An 11717-nucleotide genomic window follows, 5' to 3' on the forward strand; every position below is an offset into this window, starting at 1 on the left:
ATTCACAGACACCACAATGGGAAAATGGAAATACAAAACACCAGTAGCCTTCCAAAGAACACTCACACCCCCATGAGGTCCTTCTACCCCCTCCCCTCACACCCCCATGAGGTCCTTGTACCCCCTCCTCCCTTGTCAGAGTTTTCCAGCCCCTAATCCCAGGTGGTTTGATAAGACATATGAATGACCCCCCTCTTTTCCTATAGATCCCCCTTTCTCTTTCTTATCATTTTGACTTTTGTTTGTGCTTTGGGGCCAGCACTGGGGCCAGGGTGGTGGTTGGAGCAGGTTTAGCCGCAGTAGAGGGTCTCAGCTTACTGTACAACCTCTTAAACCTGCAAAGACAAAAGTGAGAGTGTCAAAAGGGGGAAATCAGTTATTTTATATTGTGTAAACAATGATGAAATATTTATAATGTGGTTACCATAGTTGTTGGTTTATTGTGCCCTGAATTTTTTTAAAGAGCAGAATATTAAATGTCCCTGTATGGTTCAATGAGGAAATTAGCCATATGAAAAATTAGAACAGTCAGTCATATCAGTCATTTCAACAGGCTTGTGCAGCACTTACAAGCTTTTGATTTTCCTCAGGAGGCCGTTGACTGCTTTGCCAATCCTCTTCATTCGCCCCTGTCACCCAAACACAAGTGCATATTAGACACAGTCCTTTGGTTGCTGCTGTAATGTGGATTACATTATAATTATCTACAAGTAGAGTATGTGAACAGCAGGAGCTCTCTGCCTCACCTGCATTTGTTTGTAGAATAGTGGAAGAGAGAAAACACAGATGACACCTGCGAAAGAGACGGAGAAGGAAATCCGATCAACAAACTATGTTCACATACATTATTATTTACATATAGCTTTATGACAGATCAGAGGTGATGGGGGAAAGTGAAGTATGAATGAAACAGAGAGAGCAATGTAACATGTTATGGAATTAGAGCATAATCGTGTATGAGGGTAGTGCTGTAGGACAGTGTGGTGTAAGACACTAAGATAGACAGGTATTGCATGGATCAGCATGGTCTCACCAGCTATCACCAGGGTCAGTCCGTTGGTCGTGATGCCCACATAGGCCAAGACGTACAGCAGCACCACAAACTGACAACAGAAGAACATTTGTTTAGATTGTCATCGTTTGGAATCAGTAGAGATAGCATGTGAGTTTATGAAGCAATTAATATGTTTTGTTGATGTATTGTATATATTGCATCTGTCGAATTGCTGATGTAAACCGTCAGGAGGACCAGTTATGTTGTCTGACTCAAGTGCTGGTGATAATGTGACTTCAACCTTTAGCTTCTTCCCCAATCCCCACACATATTTACAGTACATAATTACAGTAATACACTGAGTTTTCTTTGCGTTTTCAGAGGGACATTGACAGTGACCCCTGACCTTGATGGAGTCCATGATGCTGCCGATGAAGAGCAGGTGTTTGATCTCTGTGACGGCGAAGGCAATCATCAGCACCACTTCCTCCACCACCAACACCGTCTCCTCATCTGTCAGAGAGCTGTCATCTACTATATAAGACCTGATACCACACACACACACACACACACACACAAATCCCTAGTTTCAAGAATAATTTTCTACCAACAGATGCACAGAGCCATACACAGATGGCTGTTTGTTGGTGTGTGTGTGTGTGTGCGTGCGTGCGAATACACAGATGGCTGTTAGAGTGATATGATATGTCTCTCTATATATAAACTACAGCATGGTAACTGCTGTAAACTGTACTCACTGGAAGGGGTGCACTCCTTCAGGGTTCTTACGAATCAGCTCTAGGAGTTTGTAGTAGAGGCGTAGGGGGAAGGTGAGACACATGATGGCCATACACAGGTAGGACAGCACGGTGACGGCACTGAGCTGGAACAGGCTGGCCAGGCCTATCACCAGCCCTGTGAACACCAGCCCTGTCTTCCCCACGTCCCGCCAGTAGATCAGATCCACTACTGCAGAGAGACAGAGAGAGGATGGAGTGGGTATAGATCATTCATCCATTCATTTATTCATTCATTCATTCATTCATTCATTCATTCATTCATTCATTCATCCATTAATTAATTAATTAATTAGTAAATGGTGGAGGACAACAAGTGAATGGAAGGGAGAGATAGATGAGTCGTACAGATGAATAAGTGTGGATGTCGGGGCTGGTACTCAGACTGATCTGGATGAGCGATTTACAGATGTAGGAGCTTAATTTGAGCCAGTTTGCAACAGCATGAAAATAATCTTGCAGCAACAGGAAATGTGAATTATTATGTGGATTATAATTAATTTAAAAAATGTGTAGAGGTTGAGACATTTTTTGTTAGGGCAAATCAAGTCTGACATTTTAAAGTGGAAATTACAAACTTTAGAAGCCTTTTTAAACCTTGAATACACTACACGTTTGCATTTCCTGCTGTGTAGGAATATTCTCAGCAACAAAAGAGTGCTCAAATCAAGATCATACATTTGTAGGGAGAGCAGTTGAGCTCATCTGATGTCTGGAAGGAAAAGAGCCAGAGAAGTTCAAACCACGCTTAATATGGAGTTGTGTACAAAGATAGATGGAAAGAGAAGTAGTCTATCTTAGATATTTAATGTGTTTGTTTTTAGCTGGGCTGTTGTAATTTGTTAGATATCTATTCCATATTGGTGGTGATCTACAAATGTAGGATCTTAATTTGACCACCCTATTGCAGGATAACTTTTCTGCAATGCAGGAAATTTAAAACTTGTAGTATATTTGAGGTTTAAAAAGGCTTCTGAAGTTTGTAACTTCCACTTTGAAATTTCAGACTTGATTTTCCCTCACAGAAAATGTATCAACCCCTGCAAAAATGTCCATAATTCACATTTCCTATTACTGCAGGATTATTTTCCTGCTGTAGCAAACTGGTTCAAATTCTACATTTGTAATATTGGAACTGTGGTAAATGCTGTGGTCAAACAGGTGATACATGCAACATGTCTTTGATAATTAAGTAACAAGTTACATCATTTAGCAGTGAAACCATTGCCTCAGCCCTGACTGTTGGCAATAAAAGTTAGAAATATGTCAATTACTTTAGCTGAACACTGACAGTGTGGATTAAAAGAGGACAACAAGGGAGTTACAAGAGAGATATCTTAATTCATTGAGTGCCTTCTTGTATTATATTCTGTATTATAAACCGGATATACAGTGGGGGAAAAAAGTATTTAGTCAGCCACCAATTGTGCAAGTTCTCCCACTTAAAAAGATGAGAGAGGCCTGTAATTTTCATCATAGGTACACGTCAACTATGACAGACAAAATGAGGGAAAAAAATCCAGAAAATCACATTGTAGGATTTTTAATGAATTTATTTGCAAATTATGGTGGAAAATAAGTATTTGGTCAATAACAAAAGTTTCTCAATACTTTGTTATATACCCTTTGTTGGCAATGACACAGGTCAAACGTTTTCTGTAAGTCTTCACAAGGTTTTCACACACTGTTGCTGGTATTTTGGCCCATTCCTCCATGCAGATCTCCTCTAGAGCAGTGATGTTTTGGGGCTGTCGCTGGGCAACACAGACTTTCAACTCCCTCTAAAGATTTTCTATGGGGTTGAGATCTGGAGACTGGCTAGGCCACTCCAGGACCTTGAAATGCTTCTTACGAAGCCACTCCTTTGTTGCCCGGGCGGTGTGTTTGGGATCATTGTCATGCTGAAAGACCCAGCCACGTTTCATCTTCAATGCCCTTGCTGATGGAAGGAGGTTTTCACTCAAAATCTCACGATACATGGCCCCATTAATTCTTTCCTTTACACGGATCAGTCGTCCTGGTCCCTTTGCAGAAAAACAGCCCCAAAGCATGATGTTTCCACCCCCATGCTTCACAGTAGGTATGGTGTTCTTTGGATGCAACTCAGCATTCTTTGTCCTCCAAACACGACGAGTTGAGTTTTTACCAAAAAGTTCTATTTTGGTTTCATCTGACCATATGATATTCTCCCAATCCTCTTCTGGATCATCCAAATGCACTCTAGCAAACTTCAGACGGGCCTGGACATGTACTGGCTTAAGCAGGGGGACACGTCTGGCACTGCAGTATTTGAGTCCCTGGCGGCGTAGTGTGTTACTGATGGTAGGCTTTGTTACTTTGGTCCCAGCTCTCTGCAGGTCATTCACTAGGTCCCCCCGTGTGGTTCTGGGATTTTTGCTCACCGTTCTTGTGATCATTTTGACCCCACGGGGTGAGATCTTGCGTGGAGCCCCAGATCGAGGGAGATTATCAGTGGTCTTGTATGTCTTCCATTTCCTAATAATTGCTCCCACAGTTGATTTCTTCAAACCAAGCTGCTTACCTATTGCAGATTCAGTCTTCCCAGCCTGGTGCAGGTCTACTATTTTGTTTCTGGTGTCCTTTGACAGCTCCTTGGTCTTGGCCATAGTGGAGTTTGGAGTGTGACTGTTTGAGGTTGTGGACAGGTGTCTTTTATACTGATAACAAGTTCAAACAGGTGCCATTAATACAGGTAACGAGTGGAGGACAGAGGAGCCTCTTAAAGAAGAAGTTACAGGTCTGTGAGAGCCAGAAATCTTGCTTGTTTGTAGGTGACCAAATACTTATTTTCCACCATCATTTGCAAATAAATTCATAAAAAATCGTACAATGTGATTTTCTGGATTTTTTCTCCTCAATTTGTCTGTCATAGTTGACGTGTACCTATGATGAAAATTACAGGCCTCTCTCATCTTTTTAAGTGGGAGAACTTGCACAATTGGTGGCTGACTAAATACTTTTTTCCCCCACTGTATTTGGCTCCTGGATGCTGATTGGCTGAAAGCTGTGGAATATCAGACATTATAAACTGGGTGGTTCGAGCCCTGAATGCTGATTGGCTGAACGCCGTGGTATATTGGCCATATACCACATCTCCTCCGGCCTTATTGCTTAAATATACCACGGGTATGACGCAAAACGCTTGTTTACTGTTCTAATTATGTTGGTAACCTGTTTATATGATAAAATAAAAACTCAATGAGATCAAATAGAATAGTAATTTAGCAAGAATATAATTAAGCAATAAGGCACCTCAGGGGTTTGTGGTATACAGTATGGCCAATATAGCATGGCTAAGGGCTGTATCCAAGCATTCCGCGTTGCGTCGTGCATAAGAACAGCCCTTAGCCGTAGTATATAGGCCATATACAGTGAGGGAAAAAAGTATTTGATCCCCTGCTGATTTTGTACGTTTGCCCACTGACAAAGAAATGTTCAGTCTATAATTTTAATGGTAGGTTTATTTGAACAGTGAGAGACAGAATAACAACAACAAAATCCAGAAAAACACATGTCAAAAATGTTATAAATTGATTTGCATTTTAATGAGGGAAATAAGTATTTGACCCCTCTGCAAAACATGACTTAGTACTTGGTGGCAAAACCCTTGCTGGCAATCACAGAGGTCAGACGTTTCTTGTCCACCAGGTTTGCACACATCTCAGGAGGGATTTTGTCCCACTCCTCTTTGCAGATCTTCTCCAAGTCATTAAGGTTTCGAGGCTGACGTTTGGCAACTCAAACCTTAAGCTCCCTCCACAGATTTTCTATGGGATTAAGGTCTGGAGACTGGCTAGGCCACTCCAGGACCTTAATGTACTTCTTCTTGAGCAACTCCTTTGTTGCCTTGGCCGTGTGTTTTGGGTCATTGTCATGCTGGAATACCCATCCACGACCCATTTCCAATGCTCTGGCTGAGGGAAGGAGGTTCTCACCCAAGATTTGACGATACATGGCCCCGTCCATCATCCCTTTGATGCGGTGAAGTTGTCCTGTCCCCTTAGCAGAAAAACACCCCCAAAGCATAATGTTTCCACCTCCATGTTTGACGGTGGGGATGGTGTTCTTGGGGTCATAGGCAGCATTCCTCCTCCTCCGAGTTGAGTTGATGCCAAAGAGCTCCATTTTGGTCTCATCTGACGACAACACTTTCACCCAGTTCTCCTCTGAATCATTCAGATGTTCATTGGCAAACTTCAGACGGGCCTGTATATGTGCTTTCTTGAGCAGGGGGACCTTGCGGGCACTGCAGGATTTCAGTCCTTCACGGCGTAGTGTGTTACCAATTGTTTTCTTGGTGACTATGGTCACAGCTGCCTTGAGATCATTGACAAGATCCTCCCGTGTAGTTCTGGGCTGATTCCTCACCGTTCTCTTGATCATTGCAACTCCACGAGGTGAGATCTTGCATGGAGCCCCAGGCCGAGGGAGATTGACAGTTCTTTTGTGTTTCTTCCATTTGCGAATAATCGCACCAACTGTTGTCACCTTCTCACCAAGCTGCTTGGCAATGGTCTTGTAGCCCATTCCAGCCTTGTGTAGGTCTACAATCTCGTCCCTGACATCCTTGGAGAGCTCTTTGGTCTTGGCCATGGTGGAGAGTTTGGAATCTGATTGATTGATTGTTTCTGTGGAAAGGTGTCTTTTATACAGGTAACAAGCTGAGATTAGGAGCACTCCCTTTAAGAGTGTGCTCCTAATCTCAGCTCGTTACCTGTATAAAAGACACCTGGGAGCCAGAAATCTTTCTGATTGAGAGGGGGTGAAATACTTATTTCCCTCATTAAAATGCAAATCAATTTATAACATTTTTGACATGCGTTTTTATCGATTAATTTGTTGTTATTCTGTCTCTCACTGTTCAAATAAACCTACCATTTAAAGTTATAGACTGATCATTTCTTTGTCAGTGGGCAAACGTACAAAATCAGCAGGGGATCAAAAACCTTTTTCCCCTCACTGTATCCAACCAGAACCCATGGATTACAGGCAACATCAGCACTGAGCTAAAGGCTAGAGTTTCCGCTTTCAAGAACCGGGACACTAATCTGGACGCTTATAAGAAATCCCGCTATGCCCTCCGATGAACCATCAAACAGGCAAAGCGTCAATACAGGACTAAGATCAAATCTTACTACACCGGTTGACGCTCGTCGGACGTGGCAGGGCTTGCAAACTATCACGGATTACAAATGGAAACACAGCCGCGAGCAGCCTAGTGACGCTAGCCTACCAGACAAGCTAAATGCCTTTTATGCTTGCTTCAAGGTAAGCAACATTGAACCATGCATGAGATCCCCAGCTGTTCCGGACGACTGTGTGATCACGCTCTCTGTAGCCGACGTGAGTAAGACTTTTAAACAGGTTAACATTCACAAGGCTGCAGGGCCAGATATATTACCAGGACACATACTCAGAGCATGCGCTGACCAGCTGGGAAGTGTCTTCACTAACATTTTCAACCTCTCCCTGACCCAGTCTGTAATACCTACATGTTTCAAGCAGACCACCATAGTCTCTGTGCCCAAGAACGCCAAGCGTAGCACTCACAGCTGTAGCCATGAAATGCTTTGAAAGGCTGGTCATGGCTCACATCAACACCATCATCCCAGACACCCTGGAGCCACTTCAATTCGCATACCACCCCAACACATCCACACATAACGCAATCTCTATTGCACTCCACACTTCCCTTTCCCACCTGGACAAATGGAACGCCTATGTGAGAATGCTGTTCATTGACTACAGCTCAGCGTTCAACACCATAATGCCCTCCAAACTCATCACTAAGCTAAGGACCCTGGGACTAAACACCTCCCTCTGCAACTGGATCCTGGAGTTCCTGACGGGCCGCCCCCAGGTGGTGAGGGTAGGCAACAACACATCTGCCACACTGACATCCGCCATCTGACATGGGGGCCCCTCAGGGGTGCGTGCTTAGTCCCATCCTGTACTCCCTGTTCACCCACGACTCCAACACCATCATTAAGTTTGCCAACAACACAATGGTGGTAGGCCTGATCGCCGATGACGATAAGACAGCCTCTCCCTCAACGTCAGTAAGAAAAAGGAGCTGAATGTGGACAACAGGAAATGGAGGGCTGAGCATGCCCCCATTCACATCAACGGGGCTGTAGTGGAACGGGTTGAGAGCTTCAAGTTCCTCTGTGTCCACATCACCGCTGCATCCGCTTGATATGGTAATTGCTTGACATCTGACCGCAAGGCGCTACATGCCAGCGCCAGAAAGTAGTGCATACAGCCCAGTACATGGCCTAGCTCCCTGCCATCCAGGACCTTTATACTGGAGTCAAAGACTCCAGCCACACAAGTCATAGACTGTTCTCTCTGCTACAGCACGGCAAGCGGTACCGATGCACCAAGTCTAGAACCAACAGGACCCTGAACAGCTTCTACCCCTGAGTCACAAGACTGCTAAATAGTGAGTTAAATAGTTAACGAAATAGCTATCTGGGCTATCTGCATTGATCCTTTTTGCTCTCACTTTTTTGATTCATCACATACATTTACATTTTAGTCATTTAGCAGACGCTCTTATCCAGAGCGACTTACAGTTAGTGAGTTCATACATTATTTAAATTTTTTCATACTGGCCCCCCGTGGGAATGCTCTACCAACTGAGCTACACCCCTGCCGGCCATTCCCTCCCCTACCCTGGACGACGCTGGGCCAATTGTGCGCCACTCCATGGGTCTCCCGGTCGCGGCCGGCTACGACAGAGCCTGGATTCGAACCACTGCGCCACTCGGGAGCTAACATACACTGCTGCTACTGTTTATTATCTGTCACTTTATTCCTAGTTATACAGTGCCTTCGGAAAGTATTCAGACCCCTTGACTTTTTCCACATTTTGGTACGTTACAGCCTTATTATAAAATAGATTATTTTTTTTTACTACCCTCAGCAATCTACACACAATACCCCATAACGACAAAGCGAAAACAGGTTTTTAGAAATCTTAGCAAATGTATAAAAAAAATAGAAAAATGAAATACCTTATTTACATAAGTATTCAGACCCTTTGCTATAAAACTCGAAATTGAGCTCAGGTGCATCCTGTTTCCATTGATCATGCTTGAAATGTTTCTACAACTTCATTGGAGTCCACCTGTGGTTAATGTAATTGATTGGACATGATTTGGAAAGGCACACACCTGTCATATAAGGTCCCACAGTTAACAGTGCATGTCAGAGCAAAAACCAAGCCATGAGGTCGAAGGAATTGTCCATAGGGCTCCGAGACAGGATTGTGTCGAAGCACAGATCTGGGGAAGGGTACCAAAACGTTTCTGCAGCATTGAAGGTCCCCAAGAACACAGTGGCCTCCATCATTCTTAAATGGAAGTTTGGAACCACCAAGACACTTCCTAGAGCTGGCCGCCCGGCCAAACTGAGCAATCCAAACTGAGCAATCGGGGGAGAAGGGCCTTGGTCAGGGAAGTGACCAAGAACACGATGGTCACTCTGACAGAGCTCTATAGTTCCTCTGTGGCGATGGGAGAAACTTCCAGAAGGACAACAATCTCTGCAGCACTCCACCAATCAGGCCTTTATGGTAGAGTGGCCAGACGGAAGCCACTCCTCAGTAAAAGGCACATTGGAGTTTGCCAAAAGGCACCTAAAGACTCTCAGACCATGAGAAACAAGATTCTCTAGTCTGATGAAACCAAGATTGAACTATTTGGCCTGAATGCCAAGCGTCACGTCTGGAGGAAACCTGGCACCATCCCTATGGTGAAGCATGGTGGTCACAGCATCATGCTGTGGGGATGTTTTCCAGTGGCAGGGACTGAGAGACTAGTCAGGATCGAGGGAAAGATGAACGGAGCAAAGTACAGAGAGATCCTTGATGAAAACCTGCTCCAGAGCTGGGGCGAAGGTTCATCTTCCAACAGGACAATGAACCTAAGCACACAGCCAAGACAATGCAGGAGTGGCTTCAGGACAAGTCTCTGAATGTCCTTGAGTGGCCCAGCCAGATTCCGGACTTGAACCCGATTGAACATCTGTGGAGAGGCCTGAAAATTGCTGTGCAGCGACTCTCCCCATCCAACCTGACAGAGCTTGAGAGGATTTGCAGAGAAGAATGGGAGAAACTCCCCAAATACAGGTGTGCCACGCTTCATACGCAAGAAGACTCGAGGCTGTGATCGCTGCCAAAGGTGCTTCAACAAAGTACTGATTAAAGGGTCTGAATACTTACAGTATGTAAATGTGATATTTCTATATTTTATTTTATTTTTTATAAATTAGCAAAAAAATCTAAAAACCTGTTTTTGCTTTGTCATTATGGGGTATTGTGTGTAGATCGATGAGGGGAAAAAACGATTTAATCAATTTTAGAATAAGGCTGTAATCAAACAAAATGTGGAAAAAGTCAAGGGGTCTGAATACTTTCTGAAGGCACTGTATGTACATATCTACCTCAACTACCTCGTACCCCTGCACATCGACTCGGTACAGGTACCCTGTGTATATAGCCAAGTTATCGTTACTCATTGTGTAAATCATTGCACTGTGTACTCCATGTATATCATGTGTATATGACGAATAAACAAACCTGAACTTATGACTTGTTTATAGTGTGCCTAATGCCTACAGTACCAGTGATGCACTGAGGATCCCATGTGTCTCATTTTCCAGTAACCTATATGCTTCTTGAGTAAAGAAACGTAGACAGGCGAGTTGAAGATATATGGTCTCCACTACGTAAACCGCACATACACAACACATAGCTTACAGAGACATGTCCAGTATTTATGATTTTGTTCACAACACATGACCTCTTAGGGTGGTTAGGAGACACACGCACACACACACACACACACACACACATACACACACATACACACACAATGCATTAAGTAGACTGTGCAAATGCACAGCAGACCTGCAGTGAAGCTGAAGAGTCCTTTCGGCAACAGCTGAAACTTCCAATGAGCTCACTAACACTAACAAGTGTAAATCTAGAGGGGAAATTATCTGATTCAAACTAACATCCAGGAATCTTTCACAGATAGAGCCGAGTTCCCTCCTACACCCCAACCCTTAACCCTAAATACCCAGCAGCTGTGCCCATAATGATTCACCAACATGGCCAAGACAGATCAGGAGAAAGAGGCTTGCTAAGCACCATTCTGTCAGCAACTTATTTTGATTTTGTTGTCTATCTCTCTCTCCACTAACTGTAGCTCTCTATGTCTCTATCAGTGACCTGATTAGAACTAATCTTCCTGCCCCGTCATTCTCCACCTGCCCGTTTGTAGAGCCCCTGAGGTGGGCATGGGCTCACAGAGGAGTCCTTCTCCCCTCTCACTGGTCCCACAGCCAGCTGGTCACATCAGCCCACACACGGAGGCCAAGTCTACCTAAGGCCAAGTCACACATTTACACCGTCTTACCTTTGGTGGCCATTTTGGCAGCTGATCCCTGTGCAAACCACCCAACTAGCTTACTCTTGCTGCTAACTACTCTCCTAGACCCCCTGCACTCCTATGGCCCTCGCTAGGATCTTTTTTTGTCCCTATCAGCCCCGTCAGCAGTATAGGGTCTGGCTGGCCTAATTTTATCCTGCCAATTGGACACCCACTCTTTGAGGGCACACACGCACAGACACACATACACACACAAACACTCACACACACTAACACACAAACACACATTCACGTAACTTGTGGAACCTGAGACATCAGTATGTGTTTTCGTGTAGACAGTTCCTTGGTCTCCAGAGAGACCCTTGGTTCTTTGGCCTGTCTGTTATCCAAAACAAAACCCCTCAGTCAATCAAAGGAACAGGTTTTCAAAGTAGGCCTACCACTCTATTAGATCACACCAGAGGTGAGTATTTATGTATAGGCATTTAATCCTTATAGGACTTACGGGTT

The 11717-nt window shown here is 44.2% G+C and overlaps 1 protein-coding gene across 1 annotated transcript; it reads right to left on the reverse strand.

Annotated features, from left to right (window-relative positions):
* Nucleotides 1-226: 226 nt before the first annotated feature.
* On the reverse strand, nucleotides 227-11247 carry rtn2b (reticulon 2b; the record flags this gene model as incomplete). The annotated part of the gene is made up of 7 exons (XM_084178913.1): nucleotides 227-335; nucleotides 571-629; nucleotides 747-793; nucleotides 1034-1103; nucleotides 1401-1539; nucleotides 1753-1963; nucleotides 11235-11247. 7 exons carry the CDS (start codon nucleotides 11245-11247, stop codon nucleotides 227-229), a joined length of 648 nt encoding a protein of 215 aa, XP_084035039.1.
* Between the last annotated feature and the right edge of the window lie 470 nt (nucleotides 11248-11717).

Source organism: Coregonus lavaretus (assembly GCF_964263955.1).
Source record: "Coregonus lavaretus genome assembly, chromosome: 15".
Taxonomy (NCBI): domain Eukaryota; kingdom Metazoa; phylum Chordata; class Actinopteri; order Salmoniformes; family Salmonidae; genus Coregonus; species Coregonus lavaretus.